The 24,562-nt window shown below is 45.8% G+C and overlaps 1 protein-coding gene across 4 annotated transcripts in view; it reads right to left on the minus strand.

Annotated features, from left to right (window-relative positions):
* ACY1 (aminoacylase 1) overlaps positions 1-24,562 on the minus strand; it is a 55,807-nt gene that overhangs the window by 22,532 nt on the left and 8,713 nt on the right. For all 4 annotated transcript variants that reach the window (XM_029599504.1, XM_029599507.1, XM_029599506.1 and 1 more), the window contains exons 3-7: positions 13,369-13,433; positions 11,161-11,265; positions 2,419-2,513; positions 1,391-1,467; positions 849-938 (exon numbers count right to left, since the gene is read on the minus strand). In XM_029599504.1, the coding sequence (XP_029455364.1) occupies positions 849-938; positions 1,391-1,467; positions 2,419-2,513; positions 11,161-11,265; positions 13,369-13,433 (432 nt within the window). The remainder of the gene's footprint in view (positions 1-848; positions 939-1,390; positions 1,468-2,418; positions 2,514-11,160; positions 11,266-13,368; positions 13,434-24,562) is intronic.

Below are 24,562 nucleotides of genomic sequence, written 5' to 3' on the forward strand. Positions count from 1 at the left end.
GGATGTAGGGGGTCATCGCCATGTGGCTTTTTTTTTTATAACTCTGGGGAGTCGGGGATCACCTCGAGTGGCGGCCCCAGGATGAGACAAGGGTCAGTACTGACCCTTGTTTGGCCACACAACTGTTTCCCCCCCCCCCCTTTAAATGTGAGGTGAAAGCCTCAAGACCCGCATTTGGGTCCTGGACCTCACGCCTCACATTTACCACTTTTCAAAAAGGTGTAGATATTTTATCGCTATTAACCACCTTCTTGGTTGGCCACAATAAAATATTTGCATCAGATTGACTAATAATGACCTTCTTTGCATGCATCTGCATTATTCATACATGCAAAGAAAGACATTGTAAGAAGAAAGGGAATCTGGATGGGGAGATTCAAAATATAGCATATATCGTGGCGATATACGCTGTTTAACGCGCGTTAGAGCACTAACACGGCTTGATGAATCTCCCAGTTCGTTGCCTAGTTCTGAAAATCAGTGCTAAGCTCCTAATGTTGTTGTCTTGCCCTAACGCCACCCCTGTAGCCACCCACTTTTTACACTCCAAATTTCAGGAGCCTAGTTAAACTAGGAACCTACATTTAGGCACTCAGCCCTAGTATATTTTCGAATTGGCCAGTTTAGGAGCCTAAACCCTTTGAAAACTGGCCCCACAGTTTCTCTGACAACCTGTCAACACTAGGCTGGAGACCAACAAGGAGGCCCATCAATAAACCAAGCTCTTCCTCAAAGATACTTCGGACAAAGCGACAGGACAAGCCAAGTCACACACATGCAGGTGTACCCACTTATCTACCATCCAACATATATATCTCCCCTTGGAAGAGTGTGCAACCCGTCCTTACCTTCGTCCAGAGCAAAGCCTACGTTGAGTTTCTGGAACTCAGGCTGCTTCACAAACAGTTCCATCCCATGATGGCCCCCAATCTCTTCATCTGTCCTCGGAGGAGAAGCAGCACAGTTAGGACAATACAATACCCTGGTTTACCCCAGGGCCAGGAACGGGAGCACAGCCTCACTCAGAGGTCATTTTGGAGGCAGAATAAATATTCCCTTCCCTCACCACCCCCTCTCTCTGTGACTTAAACCCAAGTATACTGCAGTCATTGGCAAGGATATTTTGCAGGACTGATTTTTTTTTTTTTAATTTAAATATTATCTCCGGTCCCCTGAACCTTGATCCAATGCAACAAACTTGACACTCAGACTTAGTCTCAGTGATGGAAAGCAGGGGTGGTGCTACCTAATCAAAAAGACTCCCAGAAACATGAAGTCTCGACTTTTGGTTCCCCTTCCTTGGCCCCTGATCCCAACCCTCGAGCCACTGCCCACCACTACAATACTCCAAAGCAATATGTATTACAGCGAGCAAGCGTCAGTGCCTTACCTGGCACGAATGTCAGATGAATAGTACGGGGGAAATGCTTCCCCGCGGCCTTCAGCTTCCGAATGGCTTCAATATACCTGGAGAGATGCAGAAACAGAGGGAGAGAATAATAATAATAATAATAATGAGTGGATTGTAAGGAAAAAAAAAGAGATGGGTTTCTGCTCAGATAACTTCTTCAATCCTCAAACTAATGATTAAAACAGGCGCGCTCCGCCTGTAGAAGTGGTTTGTGCGTACGAAGAAAGTGTGTGTCAGCCCTCTGTGCTGGTGTCACGGAGCAAACCAGGGAGCACACAGCTCTAAAAGCTATTACCGACACCAACAGGCGCTCTGCTAATTTACACTTTGCACAATGCAGAACCAAAAGGGGCGATTTCCAATAGTCAACACCATGCTCAAAGTTGACTGCTATAAAAGTGCCTCCTCTTTCTGTGGGCAGCAGAACAAGGGCATTACACCACACCCCCATTTGAAAGCAAAATCAACGCGGGCTGTTTTCCTCCCCTACCCAAACGCGCCCCTGGGACCGCCTCCTCTCAATGTGGCTCAAAGCCTGCATACCTGGAAGGATGGCTCATATATTCAAGCTGCTTTAAGGTGTGGACAAGTTTCACCCAGAGCAATCTACTCAAGTGAACATCTACTAACCTGGGTAAATCATTTTGAAAAGCGTCCTTTATCATTCCAACCTGGACATTATACAGTAAATTACATACAAATAATCCATCCCCCAGAGAGCGCCCACTGCCCGTCCTGCAACAGCAAGCATGAGCGGCATAGTGCTGCACTGCCAATCCTGCGACTGCACGCAGAAACGGAGCAGCGGCGCACTCCCTGTCCTGCGACTGCATGCACCGATGCAGAAGCGATGCACTCCCTGCCCTGCGACTGCGCACTCCAGCGGTGCAGCGACGCACTCCCGATCCTGCAACTGTGTGCACAGACAGAGCAGGGATACTAAAGTTCTGTACATGTAACTATATGCACCAAGGTGATCTACTTCGGGTATTCTGCTGTGTACTTACTGGATGGTGACACACTTCATGTCCTGTGCACCACGGGCATAGATGTTGCCATCTGCATCTTTGTAGGCTGCAAAGGGATCGTGGTTCCAGTATGCCTACAGTAATGAAAACAGCACAGTGTCATCATGGGAGAGCCCGAGAAGCACCTCTGAGACCCTCCCACTTGCACTGAACTTGAGAAAGAACACAATTATCACAATTGTTGGCTCCTCTCCAGCACTCCCTATGAGACTAGCCACATGTGTTGTGAGATCTGCTACCTTTGCGCCCAGCAGGGAAGTCACTATACATTACTGGTGGAATTTCCAAACCCATCTATTTCTATTCCTAATAACAAAAGCCCCCACTGCTGCTGCCTGAATCCTCCTATCTCTTGGGATACCCTCCACTGGAGGGGTGCTCTCAGTGCAAAAGGATACCAAGACATTATTCCCTCCTCCCCAGCTCCTCCTTTCTGGAACAAGGTCTGCTACAAAATCCAAGAAAATCTGGTCTATACACTTTTCTGTTTATCTTACCTGTCCAAGTTCAGCCTCCCTGACCTTAAGAGAATGCACTCATTCTCTCAATGCCAGGCATCTTCCGCACATGTCACTTGCCTGCTTTACAAGTAATCATACATATTACGTGGAATGCAGTAAACAGGGAGCCCCCATACTGCTGAAGACAAAAACCATAGGCAGATAGATGCACATACTGCTGCTGTACTTCTAGCTGCATCTTAGGAGTTTGTGGATTATTTATTTATTTATTTTATTTTATTTATTTGCTTTATTGTATACCGATATTCAACAGAAGTCATCACATCGGTTCACATATAACAAAAGTAAGGGAAATTATTGTTCAGCTTTTCATTTTCCTATAAAGGTAAGAGACGAGAATCTGCAGAATGTTCTCTCTTTCTCTTATTTATATATCAAATAGAAACCCACAAATGTCATCAGAAAAGGACCACTTGGTCTACCTAGTCTGCCCATTTGTGCCTGTCTACCGTGCTGCCAAAGATCTTATTCCATTTGTGGTCTTCTCTTTTCCTCTGCTCATGAGGTCCCTTTGTGAGTGACCCATGCAGGCTTGAATTCCATCACTATTTTGTCTCCTATAACTTCTGCTGAAGTCTGTTCCAGATGTCCACTCTTTTCAGGAAAAAAAAAAAAAAAAGATTTCTCACACTTTTTTGACCCTCCTTTCAGTCTCATACAATGGTCTGTTAAAAACTTCAGAACTTTCCTAAAAACATTTTTGTTTAAGTCTGCTTATTTTTAATTCTTTTTATTTTTGTGTTCTGTGATGTCACATGATTCCATTTTGTTATATTTCTTAGTTTTATTATTGCTGTTTTTATGCTTGCTCCTTTGTAAATCGCCTAGACCTTTTTTGCGTTAGGTGATCCATAAATTCAATAAAATGCAAATGTATGCTCTCATCTTCAACCTTTTCATTCTATGGAAAACGTTACCTTCTAGTACCTTATTGAAGCTCCATAGATATAAGAATATCTGTATCACATCTCCACTTTCCCGTCTTTCTTCTAGAGAGGACATCTTTTAGGTCCCTCTGTCTCCCTCTGGATGGCTCACGCACTCATTTAGGCGGCCTTCCTTTAAAATGCCTTATCAGTGTCTTTTTCTACTGTGGCCTCCAGAACTGAAGACAATACTCAAGGTGAGCTCTCACCAGAGACCTGCCCTCTTCCTAATGCTGATACCTCCTTATGCACCCAAGTGCACAATTAGCTCTCCCACTGAGTTGCTACCTGAAGGTCATCACTGATGTTGATCTCCCAGCCCAGGTCTCTTTCCCGTGACGCCTGCTAGTTCCTCCCTCTTTATGCACTCATACGGTAAATGGGATCCATTCTGAAGGGAAAGTGATCAGCAGGGTGCCAGAGATCAGGGTAAGCCCAGTGCTCTTCAGTGTCTTTATTAGTGGCGCTGTGGAAGGGCTAGAGGGGGGAACTGTGCCTGTCTGTGGATGATATGAAATCCTGCAACAGAGTAGACATGCTAAGTGGGAATGGATAAGATGAAATTTGGCTTTAAAGAATGGGAATAATGGGCAAAGGTTTGGGGACTGCACTTTAATACAAAAACAAGGGTAAATCATGCATTTGGAGTGCAGAAATCCAAGGGCTAAATACCAGTATGCAGGGGACAAACTAGCAGGCCCCAGACAGGAGAAGAGACCTGGTGTTAATCACTCCTGATGACCTCAACGTGCCCAGCGAGTGTGACAAAGCAGTTGAGAAAGCAAATGTCATAATCCAGTGGCTCCAAGGGGCTGCACTATTCTAGCTTCCACTGCCTTACCCATCACGGACACCAAACGAAGGTTTCCTGTTTTCTGTCTCCTCTTTGTCTTCACCCTTGTGAAGCAGCACCAGTAAACAGCCAGTACTGAATATTAGGCCCAATAAGTTTAAAGAATTGTAATCTGAGTGTTCTCGTTGTCTCTTGCTCGCAATGGGTTCAAATACTTTCAGAGACCACGCACAAATAACAATCATTTACCAGACAGACAACAATACATTTCTCTTTTTTTTTATATAAAAGTGATGCTTATGAAAATTAATTTAAACAAAAAGAGCTTAACTTAAGTGGAAAGAAAGTTTCTGCAGCTCAGCTCACTCAATTAGTGTGTTCATGGACCCACTTGTATAGAGCTGACATGGAACATATTTTAACAGAATAAAGCAGAGTTGCTTACCTGTAACAGGTGTTCTCCTAAGACAGCAGGATGTTAGTCCTCACACATGGGTGACATCATCAGATGGAGACCGGCATGGAAAACTTATGACAAAGTTTCTGGAACTTTGACTAGGCACACTGCACATGCCCAGCATGCCCTATACCACGTGTCCACGCAGGGTCCCTTCTTCAGTCTTATGACATATATTTTCATGTTTATATAATTCTAAGGAGAAACCCAACTCTGCAGGGTAGTGGGCAGGTTTCATGAGGACCAACATGCTGCCGTCCTAGGAGAACACCTGTTACAGGTAAGCAACTCTGCTTTCTCCTAGGGCAAGCAGGATGGTAGTCCTCACACATGGGTGAATCCCTAGCTACAAGCTGCTCCCCAACTCAAAAGGGGACCAACAGACACCAACCATGTGCCAATGGGCACAATATCCACAGTGCTGTTGGTAACAGAGGGGGAGACAGTCTGAACTCAAACAATGAGCCTTAAGCAGGGACAGTTGGGTTCTACACTGCGAAGAGATTCCTGAGGACAGACTGGCCGAAACTACTGTCATGTCAGCCACCCTTGTCCAGACAGTAATGGGATGTGAATGTGTGGAGAGAACTCCACGTTGCAGCCTTGCAGATCTCCTCCACAGGAACTGCTTGCAAGTGGGCCACCGACGTTGCCATAGCTCTGACAGAATGAGCCTTGACATGACCCCCAAGATATGATCCAACCTGGGCATAACAGAAGGAGATGCAATCTGCTAGCCAACTGGATAGTGTCTGTTTGGCAACGGCAACTCCCAACCTAATCCTATCGAAAGAAAGAAAAAGTTAGGGGGACAGTCTATGGGCTTCTGTCCACTCCAGATAAAAGGCTAAGGCTCGCTTGCAGTCCAAACTGTGCAGTGCTCAATTGCCTTGGTGCAAATGGGGCCTGGGAAAGAATATTTGGCAGGAAGACTGACTGGTTAATATAGAAATCTGTCACCACCTTAGGCAAGAACTTAAGGTGTGTATGAAAGACCTGCCTGTCATGAAAAAACTTAGTGTAAAGTGCATAAGTCACTAAGGTTTGCAGCTTGTTGACCCTGCGAGCTGAGGTGACCGCCACCAAAAATATGACCTTCCAGGTAGGGTACTTCAGGTCACAGGAGCGCAGCGGCTCAAAAGGAGCTTTCATCAGCAGAGACAGCACCACGTTGAGGACCCAAGACTCAGCAGGAACCCTTAAGGGAGGCAGCAATTGAAGCAGGCCCTGCATGAAACATACAACTATAGGCTGTCCCGAGATGGGCATCATGGTGGTATGCGCCAACTGCACTCAGATGAACCCTAATGGATTTGGTTTTCAAGCCAGCCTCCAATAGGTGTAGAAGGTAATCAAGCAGTTTTTGTGTGGAGCAGGAGAACAGATCCAGGGTCTTCTGATCATACCATACTGAAAACCTCCTCCACTTCAGACCAAAGGACTTTCTAGTAGAAAGCTTTCTGGAAGCTACCAAGACTCAAGACACATCCTCTGAGAGGTCGAGCGGTTGAAAAATTAACCTCTCAATGTCCCAGGATTTGTCTAGGGGCGCTGGCTGGAGCTTGGGAGCTCTCTGCTGCCTGGGACAGCCGCAGGAGCTCACCTGCGGCAAACGGGAGCAAGGGGCAGGAGGACAGTACTTCCTCCGGTGGTAGCAAGACTTCCTCTGACCCTGTCTTGACGATCTCCTGGCTGAGGAAGGCAGGTCAGAAGTACTGGCAGATAGTTGTTGGAGGTTTCATGGTGGTCCTGTAACTGGGCTACTGTATCCATGACCCTATCTCCGAACAGATTCTCTCCTGTACATGGCAAGGCAGTGAATCTTTCCTGTACCTCTAGACAGAGATCTAAGGCCTGCAACCATGCCATTCTGCAGGCGCCAATTCCCGCTGCAGATTCTCGATGCCATTACAAAAACATCTTAGGTTGTATGAACCTCGTGTTTGCTGAACGCCAGATCCTTATGCACCAGCGACATGAAGCTGTCCTGCTGCAGTTGAGGCAGCTGCTGGGCCACCTCCTGCACCTGCTTCCAGAGGTTCCACAAGTATTGGCCCATGTGAAGCTGGTAGGAGGCAATGGCTCCCTGGAATGCTTTCCTCCCAAGAGCATCTATCCCCCTTTGGTCCTTCCCCAGGAGTGCCAAAGAGTGGGTCCGAGATCGCTTGGCCCTCTTGAGGGCAGATTCGACTACCACCGATTGGTGTGGCAGCTGACGTTTATCGAATCCGATAGCCTTCCGAACAAGGTAAACCCCATCCACCTTCCTGTTCATGGGAGATACTGTGAGGGGGTGTTCTCAAATCCTCAGCAGCAATTTCTTAAGGATCTCGTGCATTGGGACCACCACGATCTCCTTAGAAGCCTCCATGAACTGGAGGATTTCCAGCATTTTGTGCCTGGCATCCTCCTCCATCATCAACTGAAAAGGGATAGACTTGGCCATCACTTGCACAAAATCTGCGAAGATTAAATCCTCTGGTAGAGACTTCCTTTGTTCCTCTGGAGAAGATGGCTCTGAGGGGAGACCCTACGAGTCTTCGGAGGAAGAATCTGCAGTGTCATCCCCCCAGGAGTCGTTCGGAGCCTCATTCTCACTGTAGACTACAGGGGATGGGGTCCTAGGTGCTCGGCCTTCGTCCAGAGGCATAGGCACTGGTAGCACCGGTGCCAGCCCCAGCAAAGCTGGATGGGGGCCTACAGGCCTAGGTGTCCCTGCCAGCCTCGGTGGAGCTTCCTCCTCAATGGAACCAGCAATGGCCACCGTATCAGTCGGGGGGAAGCACTGGTGCCCCGCCAGGCATCGATGGCATCTCGGGAACCAATGCCAGCTGGATCAGTAAAGCCCAATGAGCACAGTGAGCTGCTCCAGCAGTGGTTCCATAATGGATAGTGCTGGCATTGATACCATCAGTGCCACAGGCCTGATGCCTTGCAGCGCTCGTTCCAACCACCAGCTGGACTCACCACTCCAGCTCCTCCTCAAAAGTTGCCAATGCCAACACCGACTGGGAGGCAGGAGGGATGGCCAGATCTTCCTCGGATCCCCAAGGTGGATCGGCGACTGGCACCAGGACCAGTGGAGACCGTTGCGGACCCCCTGCATCAATGAAGGATTGGCATTCCTCGCTGCAGGGTTGCTTCAGGGACATCACAGCATGAGCCGGCACATTCCCAAGCCCGGTACCGTGCATCGAAGGTGACCAGTGCTGATACTTCCTCAGTTTCCCTCAGCTCGTTTTTTCCCCGGTGCCAAGATCAATGATGATGAACCTGACGCCCTCGACCTGAAAGAATCTGACAGGGACAGGTCTCTGGCATCCCTATCCACCGGCATTGATAGAATCGAAGGTCCCGCCAATGTCGATGGCATGGTGTCCATCGGTGCGGCTCCAAGATGCCACCGATGCCAGCGTCGAGGGCTCAGACTTTCTCGATCCAAAGAGTTTCTCCATCTTATCGAGTCAAGTGCGCCATCCCTTAGGGATCATCTGGGCGCACATGTGGCAACCCCAGACATCATGCGATGCCCCCAGGCAGAGGACACATATCTTGTGGGGGTCCGTGATGGACATGGCCCTCAGGCATTGGAGGCATTGACGAAATCCGGACAGGGCCATAACAAATGAAAAGAAGTATAATATGAGCTGTGATGGCGGATGGTTGAAGCTGGCAGACACTGAGGCGCCACCGCCACGAGGGGAAAGATAGTGAAAAGAAATCTACAGAGAACGCCAAAAAACCTGACTAAGGAGCCTACAGGAAGGAACTGAGAAGGACCCGGCGTCGATAGGACACACAAAAAAAAGAAAATATCCAGTGAAAAGTTTTCCAAACGCAATTTTCAAGGAAAAAGCCAAGAGCTCACTTAACTGCGAGGCGAAAGCTCCGCAGAAAAAAAAGAGACTGGGCATGCTCAGTGTGCCCAGTCAAAGATCCAGAAACTTTGACATAAGTTTTCTGTGCGGGGCTCCATCGATTGATGACACCCATGTGTGAGGACTACCATCCTGCTTGTCCTAGGAGAAACTGTCTTTTTAGGGGTTCCTCTATGTGCCTTGGCGTTCATCAATATTGCGGCAACTCTGCCATATTATTGCATTACAACCTTTTTTGACACCCTTGTTTTGAAGAGATTCACTTTGCATTTTTGCAATTGGGTGCTCTGCTTTGTATTTTTTATAGAGATACATAGGGGCGGATTTTCAGAGCCCTGCTCGCCTAAATCCGCCCAAAACCGGGCGGATTTAGGCGAGCAGGGCCCTGCGCGCCGGTGAGCCTATTTTACATAGGCTCACCGGCGCGCGCAGAGCCCCGGGACTCGCGTAAGTCCCGGGGTTCTCCGAGGGGGGGCGTGTCGGGGGCGGGCCCGGTCGTCGCGGCGTTTCGGGGGGCGTGTCGGCAGCGTTTTGGGGGCGGGTACGGGGGCGTGGCTACGGCCCGGGGCGGTCCGGGGGCGTGGCCGCGCCCTCCGTACCCGCCCCCAGGTCGCGGCCCGGCGCGCAGGAGGCCCGCTGGCGCGCGGGGATTTACTTCTCCCTCCGGGAGGCGTAAATCCCCGGAGAAAGGTAAGGGGGGGGTGTAGACAGGGCCGGGCGGGTGGGTTAGGTAGAGGAAGGGAGGGGAAGGTGAGGGGAGGGCGTTAGAGGATTCCCTCCAAGGCCACTCCGATTTCGGAGCGGCCTTGGAGGGAACGGGGGTAGGCTGCGCGGCTCGGCGCGCGCCGGCTATACAAAATCGATAGCCTTGCGCGCGCCGATCCAGGATTTTAGTGGATACGCGCGGCTCCGCGCGTATCTACTAAAATCCAGCGTACTTTTGCTTGCGCCTGATGCGCCAGCAAAAGTACGCCTATTCGCGTTTTTTGAAAATCTACCCCATAATGATTAGTGGTTTGGACAAAGTTAAACACAACATCTTTCTGCAATTTTTAATGCAAAATACAGACTGAAAATAATAAAATAATGAATATGGCATGTACAAAAATTTGGCTACCCTTCCAGTTGATTCATTACTATTTTTTAAAAAGTTGTTAATAAGGACCAAAATGTTGATTGACTCGTTAAGCCTTTAAATAGTCAGGAGAAGACAATTCCATGGTTGAACAAATACTCAGGCTGTGATAGTTTTTCAACAGCCATAGGCTCCTCTAAGCAGCTGTCTGAGCATTTAAACATGAAGATATTTCACGCTTAAAAAACAGGGGAAGGCCATATTAAAAAATCCATAACATTTTTCCAGCTAGAAATTTCAACTGTCAGAAACATTGTTAAGAAATGAAAGTTACATAGAACTCCCTTGGAGCAGCATTTTGAAACAAATTCATGTTAGGAACATCATTATGTGAAATAAGTAATGCCTTATATTCAGTCTAATTAAATAAAGCATTATTAAGAGTTTGTTTGGATATTTATAAAAATTCATTTCAAGTCTGGCGCATTGAAGCACTTCAAAGAAAAATTGTTCTAAAAATTGGACCAAAGGATTACAACAACTCTAATCGTCACACAATTTAATTAAGTGCCTGGTATGGCATATGATGGCCCTTCAATAAAAATATATAGTTAAACATATAAATTTGGTTCCTTTGTTGTGAAACATTTATTTGGTTCTAAACTTATAATATATTGGGATTTTTGCATTAGCAAAAATACCAGAACTACATAAGTAGCCTATCCCAGAAGGCTCTATCCACCCAAATGTGCAATTACCTTATACTGCAAAGGGGATTAGCAGCCCAAATCTGCTGAACATCTGTTGGGTAACAGTGATCAGTAAATATCCGTTAGCATTCTCACTAGAATGCTAATGGATGATTTCAAAGGTTTTTCTCTTTTAAAGTAGCTTTGCTCAGTGTTCTTTGACCACTAATCGCTCATGGAGTGCCTGAGGACCTGAAACCTCGTGACACTGTTGAAATGGTTCCACCTGGTAGAACAGCATGAAGGGAGAGGGAATACAGAGAATACAAAGTTCACACCCTCCCTCACCCAATCTGCATTCACACCCTGCTTTGCCCCGCACCTCAAACACTGGCACGACATCCGTGTGAGAGTTTAGTACGATGGATCTGAGACGTGGATTTGTTCCTTCCCAGGTCAGAATGGTGATAACACGCCCTGGAGACACCTAGAAGGAAAGAAAGAATTTTTTTTAAAAGGGAGATTATTCCTCCCAATAATTCCAGAAGTGTGCAACCCACCAGGGTGCAAGAGACAAGACAGACTGAAGGAGGCTTACAGCTTGTTGGGTTTATCATTAACAACTCAAGTTCGTGATTCCAGAAATGCCTCAACTCCCTTTTAATGAAGGACACTGACGTGCAGCACAACATCTTCAGATACTTTATTCTGAAGGTCAAATGCCCTTTGCATGGTGCCTTCCTATGTCCATTTTGAAAAGGTGATCTCTGGTGACCCCCAGGTTTATTTTTATGTCCAGGTGATCCCTGGAAATGTCCTTCAATATCTAGAAAAATGGAAAGGGATCGTCTCCTAGTCGCCTACGTTCTAACCTATATCGATTTAGGACCATATTTATCAAGTATTTTTTTCCCACAGAGACAAAATGGATGAAAACATTTCTTAAGCTGGCCACTTACAGACCGCCGCAGTACCATGCACTGTGGCCAGCGCACGGCTCAACTTGCAATTGGACGCTTGTTTCGGATGCGCATCCCCTGATGCAAAGCGGGGGTTAGCATGTCCAAAACGCGCATCGCTAATAGTGCTTATCACATGTAAATTCGTGCTGATGAGGCTATTAGCTATTACCTTCCGATGCAAAAAAAAAAAGTGCGTCCGACTCGCACATTTTTACTCTCAAAAATTAACGCCTGCCCCAGAGCAGGCGTTAATTCTTGAAAAGCCCCAGAAGTTTACCAAAAAGCAGAACATACTGCTTTTCTGTAATTCCTCTGACTTAATATCGTGGCAATATAAAATTGGAGGAACCGAAAAAGAAGAACCGTATTTAAAAAAATAAATAAATAAAGGGTGCAGGCGGTCAGGTTAGGAAAATGGACCCTCCTAAAATTCAGCGTCTGTTTTCCTAACCCGCTGACAGCCATCTCTCCTGGGCGCCCGATGCCGAGGAGGCGTTAAGGACTCAAAATTTTCCCTAGCGCCTCCTTTTTTACCACGGCAGCAAATTTAAATATTAAATTGGGTGCCCAGGAGAGGTGGATCGGCGTATGTTAAAGAGGTGGGGGCGCTCAATCATCAGCGCCCGTTTTTATTGCGTGCTGATACTGCCTTGGCCTGTTAGTGTCTATGAGGTCCTCGTAGTTACAATTCCAGGAGTTCCTGCACCGTTTTAGCAGCCTCTCTTTGTACAAGCTCAGTAGTTGCCTTGCCCCTTATCTAGTACGAGGACCAAAACTGTGAGTAGTATTCCAAAGGTAGATGAACTCCAGTGTCTTGTGCAGGGTATAATCGCCTCCTATTTGCAGCAGGCAAAATTTCTGTTATTGCATCCCAGGATCCTGTTTGGACAGTTTCCATGGTTGACACAACAAAGTACCTCAGCTATGCAAAACTGGGTGTACCCATAAGGCAGCAAAAGCAGAAAAGAAAGAGCAGAGACCCCAGGAATAGGCCAGAGAAGCAGTACTCCCTTCCTGAGCTCTGCGGAAAGCTTTTCAGCAGCAATTAGATGGATCACTCTGGGCATCATTACATGGTAAATGGCGTGGATGATGTGCTGAAGAGGGATGCATTTGGGGTTCAGGCACACTTGGGAAAGCTATCTTCACTGGCACTTGCTCAATGGTTTAGCAGATGCCAAGAAGTTTTGTCATACACTGGGCCTTCCCCACAGTTTTAACTCTCAGAAGTCTTCAGCAGGAGGAAATCTGTCTCCAACTAGACCTCCAACAGTTGGAACTTCCTCTGTCCCACAAGATAAGGGGTTAGAAATTTCTAACCTCTGGTGCTTGCTCTGACCCACGTGTGCTGGCACTCTATTCGTAACACTATCTAGCATGGAAGCTTTCCCTTTCATAGGTTGTAATATATCGGCTTTTACCACTTGGTATCCCACATTAGAGGTGATCCAAGTCTCAGAATGATGCTCTATTACTGTTCTTTACCTATTATATTCTCTGCTTCTTACAAATCTTCACTTGTGTGAAAGGGCTACACGGAGGGCTCCAAAAGCATCAAATGTGCGCATCTCTGTGAGCCTTAAACTGAGCATCACCACACAAGGCCACATGCCTTAATCTGGTCTTACCTCCACTTTTCGACAAGCCAGTCCGAGCTCTTTAGAAATCCGCTCCAGGAAACGTATAGCTCCATCTGTAAGAGTAGAAGAACTTAGATCAACAGAGCGATCCGTCATGTTTTACCTCATCACGCCTGACCTCACCTCTGTCACTTCCCTCACCTGTTGAGAACTTTAAACATTTGCAGTTTGCCCCACAGTAGGGACAGGACAAATTCCGTGCTGTTCAATCCTGCCATGATATTCCAAGGTATGCTCTCACACAGCCCAGAAAATGTAATTCATACTTTGCGGTACCTACTTTATTCCTGCGAAGATCCCCCCACAGCTCTGGCAAAATACATCAGCCTGATCATTTACCACTCCTTTTCCACCCCTGCCAACATATCTCAATCCTGCCCTACAGTACCCCCTGCTATTCCAGTATGAAGACCAACACACAGCTCTACTGGTGTACCTCTACCCTGCTCAGTAGCATCCCTTGCTATTTCAGTATTAAGCCTCTCATACAGCCCTGCCAGTGTACCTCAGTCCCTTATAAGAGACCCTCTATTGTGCTGCACCACGATGTAGTTTATTGCCCTTAAAGGATTTAGATCACATTTAAGAAGGGTCAAGGAGAACAAGCCTAAGGTCTTTAGAGATGAAAAATGAGTGCAGTTCTCTGTGCAGCCCTAAACCACTGGTTAGGGATGTTTTTAATCAGTCTAGTTTTAACTGCTGCTCCACCTCTCTGGATGTAGGACAGAACAGGTGATGGAGATTCAGTCCTGGAAGGGTTTGACATGGAGCAAAGTCTTCCTTCTTCACCTCACTCTTGGGGGCAGGTCTGCAGTTTAATCAGTCACAGAAAAACATCTTAATCAACAACCTTTCCATGCTTACCCCAACGCAACCTATGAACGGTGTGCTTTGTGTGTCCCTCCCCTCTCCAGCCTGAGCTCCTACACACTAAGAGAGAATTATTTGCAGTGGGTGAAGGAAAGGAGAAAAGGGAAGGAGAGGAGTGATAGAGAGTGTATGGTAATCAACACACATATTCCTCTCCCTCCTCCGTTCACCTTTCCCTGTCCATCACCTGACTTGTTTCCTTGTCACTTTGAGCTGTGGGAGCGTCATTGCTGTTTCGAGCTGAAAGCAAGAGACGAAGGATGGGCAGCAGTGACTGGACTGAGAAACATCAAAGGATAAGAAATGGGCAACAGGCAATGACAGGGGAGGAGATACAGAAAAGGAAGTACTGATAGGGTCAGGTATGAAGGACAGGAAACAGTACTGGTCTGGGATAAGGGAAGTAGATCAGGGGCAGGATATGGGAAAAAAGATGGGGTGCACTTATAGGGTCATAGTTTGTCAAAACTCCCACCTAAAAGTTTCCCTTACAGGCATTTAAAACCTTGCCAATACTAGGAAGAAAAAAAAAGTTCAGTGCTTCAGGGCAACAGGCTAACTGGGTTACAGTTCCCAGCTAAGATCAAAAGACGTGATATCCTGCCGGTGGTCAAATTTGTAAGGCTGAAAATCTGGGAGATAGTCTTACTACAGTGGGCAGGAGCAAGGGTAGAGAAGGGTGATGGCCATAGCTAGAGTAATGTAGATGGCCAAGCTTGTACAGCTGGGAAATATCCTTAGCTAAAACAGTGTAGGAGGGAAAACCATGTAGACTGAGTGGGCCAAATGTTCCTTATTTTCTGACATCTACTTTGTTACTATGTTAGAGTTGCAGCAGTGAAGCTTGGCAAGTACCAACTTGGATACTTGCATCACAAGATCTCATGATGCTCATGCACCAGGTAGTCAAGTAGCACGATGGCTGATAGTTGTAATAAGAGTGCTCTCTCTGAACACACTTATCTCAACGTCATTCAAAGTTACAAAGTTATGCTCTTGAGAGAGAATGGGACAGTCATTCATAAGTCCGCTTCTATTTCACTCAGTGCCACACTGATTCAGAATTATGGATGAACTGATATGATGCGGTGCTCACGCTGCTTCTCCTTTATTTGCATCTTGGATTTCGTAGAGCAGATGCTCTCAATGCAATCTTTCTTACAAATATATCCTGCAATCAGCAGGTTTCTGGTGTGCAGTTTCTACCACAATAGAACCACAAGGCCATGGAGCTTGCACTGTCACAGCTGGCACTCGATTTGATTAGCAGCAATTCTGAACTTAAGAGTATTTCTAGTCAAACCAGTTGAATGAACTCTCTTTGTGTGCTGTTATGCCACTTGAGCTACGATGGTCCTCTCAAGCAACTCTCAACGCAAGGGTGACCTCAGTGAGGAAGCAACAGACACCAAAGGCAACATGATCTCACAGCTCAACCTCCAAAGCTTCAGAAAAGATAAGGGATTCTGTCAGCTGGCAAAATCCAACAATTTAAGTCTCAACACTTTTCTGTTAGGGAGTTGCTGTTACAATAATCCAAACAATAAGGCCTGAAAAATGGATCTTAAAAGCTCTTTTAACAAAAATATCTTTAAAGGTCTCAACAGCTTAAGTTTATGAAAAGCTGCCTTATCTATTTTAAAGGCAAATGTCAGGTGAACACCTTCAAATACCAGATTAGTTAAATTGTTTTGTGGAAGGTTTTTTCCTACCCACAAAGAGTAGACTTTGGCAAATTAAGAAACAATTCATTACTATTCAATCAACTACTAACTGACTCCATACATTTCTGGAAAAACAGTACTGAAAAAGTGCCATCCTCAATATATGGTACAAAAAGCTGAATGCCATTAGCAAAAATAAAATACATTAATCTTAATGTCTTAAAAATATTCACAAAGGGTGCAAGTATATGTTAAACAGGACAGAAGACAGTGCCGAGCCCTGTGGTACACCGAATACAATATTCGTCCCACCAGAACCTAACTGTACATGATTTGTAAAAAATGACCTAGACCATGGTAAGACAACACCACTCAACCCAGCTTGTTGGAGACGGGTCACAAGCTTCTCATGATTAAAAGTGTCAAAAGCTGATGAGATATCTAGCTGAACTAGATATGAATCCCTGATTTGCTATGTGACTTTTGGTGCAGACCCCACACCTTTTTGGTTGCCTCTCTGGACAGCCTCTAGCCTATCTCTGTCCTTTTCCAGATACGGCCTCCAGGACTAAACACCGTATTCTAAGTGAAGCCTCGCCAACGACCCATACAGGAGGATCATCATCTCTTTTTTTTCTACTGGTTATGCCTCTCTCTCTGCAGCATAGCATTATTCTGGCTCTAGCCACTGCCTTGTCAAACCGTTTCACCACCTTGAGTTCATCGGATACTATCAGCCCGAGGTCTCTCTCCTGATTAGTGCACATCAGCAACTCCCTCCCTCCACCCACCTCATTGCGTAAAGCTCCTTTGGATTCTTGTATTCCAAATGCATGATCTTGCACTTTTTTTACACTGAATTTTAACTAGCAAGCCTTTGACCATTCCTTAAGCTTTTTTTAGGTTGCTTCACATTCTGTCTACTCCCTCAGGCATGTCCGCTTTATTGCACATCTGTGTGACATTTGCAAAAAAGACAAACTTTTCCATTTAACCCTTGCACAATATCACTCACAAAGGCAGTGAACTGAACCAACCCCAGGGCCAATCCCCCCCAAGTACCCCACTAATCACCTCTCTCTTCTCTGAGGGAATTCCATTTACCATCACCCTCTGTCAACTATCACTCAGCCAAATTCTAATCCAGTCGCCTGGGAGCCCACCCCCAAGTTGCTCAGTTTATTCCTGAGCCTCCTATGTGGGACAGTATCAAAAGCTTTTCTGAAATCCAAGAAAACCACGTACAGTGATTGCCTGAGATCTAATTCTCTCCTCACCCAATTTAAAAAAATCAATCAGATTTCTTTGACACAATCTGCCTCTGGTAAAACCATGCTTCCGGAGATTTTTCAACCCACTGGATAGTAGGTAGTTCCCTACCCTTTTCTTCAGCAGCGTCTCTTTTAATTTTACCACCACTGAGGTAAGGCTGTAGTCTGTAGTTTGAACTACCTCTCTTTTACCAATTTTGTTAGGAAGGATCATAGTCAACCTTCTCCAGTCCTGTGGAACCACTGCTGTCTCCAATTATCTACTAATCAAGTCCTTCAGTGGACCCACCAGAACATCTCTGAGCTCCTTTGGTATCCTTGGATGTACCTCATTTGGCCGCATAGCTTCCTTCACCTTCAGTTTTGCAAGTTCCATACAAACACTCTGTTCCGTGAATGATGTGGTATCTCCCCCTCTTCCCATCTGTATCTTTGCTAACCATTAATGATCCCTCACCAAGCTCTTCTTTAGTGAATACTGAACAGAAGTCTTTGTTTAGCATTTCTGCTCTCTCACTGTCCCTCTCCTCACATTACTCCCCCATCACCTTTTAATCTTACAATTCCACTTCTGGCCTTCCTCCCTTTTTCCGACAGATCTGTAAAAAGTCTTGTCACCTTGCTCTGCTTCTTCAGCAATCTTTTCTTCCACTTGTGCTTTTGCCATCGGTATTTCTTTCTTTGTCTGTTTAAGCTTTGCCAAATATTGTTTCCTGTGCTCATCTTTTTGAGATCCTGTGAAATCTTTGAATGCTAAACTTTTGGCCTTTATTTTTTCGGCCATCTCTTCGGAAACCATATTGGTTTCCTTTTCTTCTTGCTTTTATTTACCTTCCTTACATAAAGATTTGTTGCCCTTATTGTAACTCTTTTTGGTTTAGCCCCTTCTTCTTTCACTTCAGCTATATCCTCCCATCCATCCAGCACTTCGTTAAGGTACTTTGCCATTTTAATAAATTAGATATTTGTGAAATCCAGGACTTTGAGCTTTGTGTGGATCCTCTCCACCTTGGTCATCATATCACACCATACCGTCTAATGATCACTGTTGCTCAGATAGACACCCACTTGGACATTAGAGACATTGTGAGAACCAGGTCTAGTACCACCCCCTTCTCTTGTGGGTTCTGTCACCAATTGTCTAAGCAAAGTCCCCTGAACAGCATCTATAATCTCACTACTTCTAGCTGATTCCGCAGATGGGATACTCGAATCCATATCCGGCAGGTTAGTCTCCTTCCAATAACACCTCTCTTTTCATTCCTACCTTTTTGATGTCTTCAGTCAGATCTCTGTCTAGTTCCTCCAAATGGGTTAGTGATATGTACATCACACCAGTGTGAATGGATATGCCATCCACACTGGATATGCCATCATCTCCATTCCCCATACACCCAGCTTTTCAGTTTTTTTAATATTATTTTTTTATGTTTGACAAACAGCTACTCCTCCCTTTCTACCCTCTGATCTTCCTCAATATGTTATAGCCTGGTATGGCCATATCCCATTTATGGGTACTCTTCGAACCATATCTCATAAATAGTAATAACATCTAAATCTACCTCCACCAATAGGGTTTGCAGATCTGGAACCTTATTGCTTGGACCGTGAGCATTTGTGCTCATTGCTTTCCAGCTGTTTCTCTTTGGCTTGCTTATACTCCATATAGACTCATAACTGGTCTCCTCTCCTACCCTTCTGCTGAGTGAACTATTAAGATTCTCTCTCGTCATCTTTCCCATTATCTAGACATGTTCATTGGATGTGACATTCTGAATCCATACACTTCCAACTACCACCCCGTTCTCTAGTTTAAATATTTGCCAATGTATGTTCCAAATTTCTCACTTAGGCTCTTCCTTCCAGCACAGAAAAATGTAGGCTATCATTACAGTATAATCTTCTGTTGTTTCATCCATGGATCCAGCTACCTCTATATCTAAAACCTTCTTCATTACACCAGGTTTTGAGCCACATATTGACGTGTGTTATACAACTTAGCCATTCTTCTCCCTTTCCTTGAACAGGGAATACCTCCGAGAAGGCCAAGGACTTTACCATGTGTTTAAGACCCTTTCCCAGATTCTGGAACTCTCTCTGTGCTGCACTGAAGCTATTTTTATCCAGATAATTGGTCCCCAAGTGGACTATAACATCAATTTTAGAATCTCCTCTCTTTTCTTTGATTTCACTTACAATCTGGTTTGCATTTCTGCTAGCTAGGGATCCTGGGAGACATTTTAACTTTTTGTGCCCCTTAAAATGTGTCTCCAAGTTAATGCATTTGACAAGAGTCACTCAGCAGAATATATACTATATATATACACACACACACACAAACACACACACATACAGTCTTGTAAAAGTCTTCATACCCTCGTACATTTGTCACATTCTGCGGTCTGAAAAATCAAATCAAAATGCATTAAAGTAGGAGTCCGTTTTACTGATCTATACAACATATTCTACACTTTCATTGTGAAAGAATGATGGAAATCCTCCAAAAGTAATTAAGAATAAAAAAAAAGGTCTTCACGCTCTTTGTCATCACAGCAAACCCAAATTAGTTGCTGTTCAAAAAATTGCCTTAAGTTAAACACAGTCCACTTATGTCAACTCACAGTAACTGAACTGTGTTTCAAATATGTCTCGATGAAAAATCAAGCTGTTTCTGTCATAGGAAGTGAATTTGAAGCAAAAGTTAAAATATGCTGAACAAGGAGCTGCTGAAAGAACTCCGGGATAACGTTATTCAAAGGTACAGATTGGGTGAAGGCTATAAGAACAATTAAATGTGCTTGAATATCCCTTGGGGCCCTGTCAGGTCCATCATTGTAAAGTGGAAACAGTTTGGCAAGACACTGCTGCGATCAGGTCAACCCTCCAAAAGCAATAACTGTGGGTTGAGGAGACTGCTGTGGAAGGTCACTGTGAGACCCAAGATTACTTCAAAAGAACTACAGAGGTCTCTGGCTGAGACCAGGGAAAATGTTGACTGCTCGACAATTTCAAGACTACTCTAGAAACATTGCCTGTATGGAAAGGTGGCAAGAAGGAAGTCACTGCTGAAGAAAAGCCATATGACAGGCCGCACAGCATTTGCAAAGAAATACTTAGAGGACACTGAACACATGTGGGAGAAGGTTTTGTCGTCTGATGATACCAAAGTGGAACTTTTTGGTCTCAATGTTAAGCAATGAGTGTGCCATAAAATAAACACAGCACATCACCCAGCTATCACCAACCTTCCAGTAAAGCATGGTTTATGGTCTTCAGCCCCCCTCCAGCTCTTCAGTCTCTTCTGCAGCCTCCACCAGCCTAGGCTGCTCTCATTGTGCCGCTGCACGCTCCTCTTTGGCTCCTTCCAGCTGTGGCTGCTCTCTCCGTGCTGCTGCAGCAGCACGGAGAGAGCAGCCTCTCCCTTTCCCACTCCCCACCATGACTGCTGCAATCACCTCTTCATTATGCTGTGGGGATGGATTTGCCACACTGGGGGCAGGGAGACTTAAGAACATGTCTATCAAGCCCAGCATCCTGTTTCCAACAGTGGCCAATCCAGGCTACAAGTACCTGGCAAGTTCCCAAACATTAGGTAGATCAAGAAAAAAAAAATGGATGATGCAGGCAGATCTGACAGGAAACCTGTTCCCGTCTGCCACAGACCTGGGACTGGGAAGAAGTTTCACCTTTTAGAAGAACAATGATCCTAAGCGCAAAGCAAAAGCAACAATGGAATGACTCGGCAAGAAGAAAGTCAAAATCCTTGAGTGGCCAAGTCACAGCCCAGGCCTGAATCCAACAGAAAATCTGTGGCAAGACTTGAAGACTGCAGCCAACCTGAAACAGCTTGATCTCTTCTGCCAGGAAGAATGAGCAAAAACTGCACCATCTCACTGGGCAAAGTTGGTAGCCACTTACCCTAAATGGCTCACGGCTGTTATTGCCGCAAAAGGGGCTTCCACCAAGTACTGACTCAAAGGGTGTGAAGATTTATGCAAGCAAGACTTTTTGGTTTTTTTTATTCCTAATTAATTTTGGAATATTTCTGTAATTGTTCTTTCCTGATGAAAGTGTAGATTATGTTGTATAGATCAATGAAATAGTCCTACTTTAATGCATTTTAATTTGTATTTTTTAAACTGCAAAATATAGAAGTTGTACAAGGGTGTGAAGACATTGCAAGGCATGAGGAAGTCAGTATTCAAAGCTGACCATTTAAGTAACTTAGCCAATTAGAACTTATCTGCTAAGTTACAATGTATATTCAGCAGCACGGCTATGCCACTGAATCAATGCATATAACTGAGCGCTTAGCTGCATTAGTCTAACCGGCTAAGTTTAGACCTGTTCTATGGCACATCTAACTTAGCCATACAACTTATGCGGCTAAGTCCGAATATAGTCAGTTAGCCACATAGGTTGTATGGTGAGCTTGCACCGCCCTGATCCGCCCATTGCCCACCCACTTCTTATACAGCTAAGTGGTGGCCACTAAACGTGGGCGCATATTCAGGGGCCGCTACTTAGCTTAGCTAAACAGCGCTGAGTGCGCTTTGAATTTTGACTTTGGTATATATCTATATAAATAAAAATGTTAAATAGTTTGTACAAAATCGCTAATCTTGGCAACCACTTAACCGATTGCGTTCAAATTTGCACCCAACCTTCAGTTCCCATACGGGAAGGATCTTATACACTTACATTACATATATGTCACACCTGTGACAGGTAAAAAAAAGGTTTAAAAATTGGTTCCACAAAACAGCAACATCTGGTGGACGTCAGCACAAGCGCAACCTCTTACACCTTTCACACACACTCACACCCCCCCACACATGACAAATGTATTTAATTCACACACCCTCAGAACACACACTCCTCACACCCCCCCCCCCACATGCCAATTGGACTTACTTCACACACCCTCCCAAAACACACCAAAACGCACCAAATTCCAGGCTGCTACACTGGGGGGCCACGCAATTCCCACACCCTCCAAACTCACACAAAAACACCCTCCTCACACCCCCCACGCACATGCCTGTTCTACTTACTGCCCACACCCTCCAAACACAGACAAAACCGGAAACAGGTCCACGCTGCTCCAGCGGGAGGCCAACAACGGTCTGGGACACATCACGTACACTAGGGCCGTCAGCTGCCAGCAATCAAAATGGCGCCGACGACCCTTTCCCTTACTATGCCACTCGAAGACAACAATGGCGTCAGTACCCCATGTGACATAGTACGGGCGAGAGCCCGTCGACGCCATTTTCAGGACTGGCAGCCAGCGGACCTTTGCCCTTACTATGTCAGGGAACTTGGCGCTCTCATTACTCCTCCCCAGTGACATAGTGAGGTCAAAGGGCCGTCGGAGCCATTTTCATTGCTAACAGGCGACGGCCCGAACCCAAGACTTTGATGCCGAACCGAACACCCGCTCCACTGACTGACTGTTTGCACAGGTATCCGGGGGGGGGCACGGTGGGGGGGGCCATAGTTTATTTTCTTGCGCGCGTGTTCAGGGGGGGGAGGGGATGTTTCGGTCATTCTGCAACTCACGCGGGGGGGCCAGAAGGGTGTGGGGTGCGTATTTAAACACAACGTTTATGCTGAGGTTCTTTTGGGGTGGAAAGACGGAGGGCACACACAAACATGAACACAAAACGTCCCTGATCTCGGAAAGGCACCAAATTAGCCCTCCACAAAACACTTAACTAAATAAAGAGTGCTAAGTCGGCAAACCTGACAATCTGTATATCTGCACTAACAATGGAACACCCAAAAATATTGTATACCCACAAGCATTGCAAAATTAAACATATTACAGACATCCCCGGGCTCTGTTCTGTCTTTTCAACTTAACCAGGCTCTGCCACAGCATGGAGAATGAGGGGGGGAGGTGAGTGTCAGGGGAGGGAAAATGAGGGGAGAGGTGAGTGTGAGGGGAGAGAGTTGGAGTGGGGACAGGGGAGGGAAGGGGGGGGTGAGTGACCAAGGGGGAGGAGGATGTGTGTCTGAGGTAAATGAGCAAGGGGAAGGGGGAGGGAGGGTAAAGAACCCGACTCTGCCACTGCAACGCGTGGCCGGGTTCCGCTAGTAAATATATAAAGCCACAGAGCAGAACCAATTACCAAATCCAGTAACTTTTTATTATAAAACCCACTGCAATGTGTAGGGATCAGCACATAAGACCTAGATCTAGAAACCAAGGAAGCAAAAACAAAGCATAACATTTTTACACTTACCAGGATCAATTGGCCAGACTGAATCCCTCCGCTGCCTTCCTTTTGAGGACACTGGGTAATACTTGGATCCAGTGATATAAGTGGCAATATTTGGTAACATCCTTCTTACAGGACACAAAACTTTATTGTTGAAAGTACCCTCAGTCTCAGCATTAGTTCCTGCAACACCCCTGCTGTTGCTATTCAGCAGAAGGATGGAAATTATCTGATGCTCTATCCACTCATCAAACAATTCCCATCCCTGTACTGAACAGCAGCTGTGGGGATGTTACAGGAACTGTTGCCCTGGCAGTGCTGGGTTGTGCTGCCACCAAGTGCTCCCTGGCACAGACCCCGTTGTAGCCTGGCACCCTTCTGCTGCCCCTTTGCTCTTATTGCCCACACGCTGCCACCCTTCCCACATGCCTACCACCATCTTCACAGCATCAACCCTTGAACCCTGCCACCAATCCAACTCTTTCATTCCCACAAACCCCATTAAGCTTTCCATACCAATGTGCTGGCAATTACATTCACTCTTCACGTAACACTAAATCACAAAGAGCACATCTGGAACTACCCTGTGCTCCAAAAAGGCACACACCTTGTCAAGCTTTCTCTTTTCATCTCCTCCCGTTTTAACATATTACATAGTGAATGTCGGCAGATAAAATCCCATCCAGTCTGCCCAGCAAGTTGCTAAGGGTAGTAACTGTGCGGGTTGCCCCCATACAGAAATGTTGCACCTAAAGTTAACAAAGGTCACCTCATCTTTTCATTTTCATCCTCTAGCCTCTAGAGATCCACAGTGTTTATCCCTCGCGCTTTTGTTTATCCCATTCTGGTCTTCACCATCTCTCCCGGGAGGTCATTCCATGCATCCACGCTTTCTGTTAAGAAATATTTCCCTATGTTGGTCCTGAGGCGACCCCCCCCCCCCCCCCTTGGAGTTTCAGATCATGACCCTTAGTTCCTTTCCATCGGAAAAGGTTTGATTTTTGTGCATCATTAACACCATTCAGATTTTATTATGTTTGTGCTTTTGTAAATCGCTTAGGTTTTTAAGCGATAAATAAATGAATAAATTACAAATTATTTAAAAGTCTGGATCATATCTCCCCTGTCCCTACTCTCCTCCAGGGTCCTCCAG

The sequence above is a fragment of the Rhinatrema bivittatum genome, chromosome 4, assembly GCF_901001135.1.
Source record: "Rhinatrema bivittatum chromosome 4, aRhiBiv1.1, whole genome shotgun sequence".
Lineage (NCBI taxonomy): Eukaryota > Metazoa > Chordata > Amphibia > Gymnophiona > Rhinatrematidae > Rhinatrema > Rhinatrema bivittatum.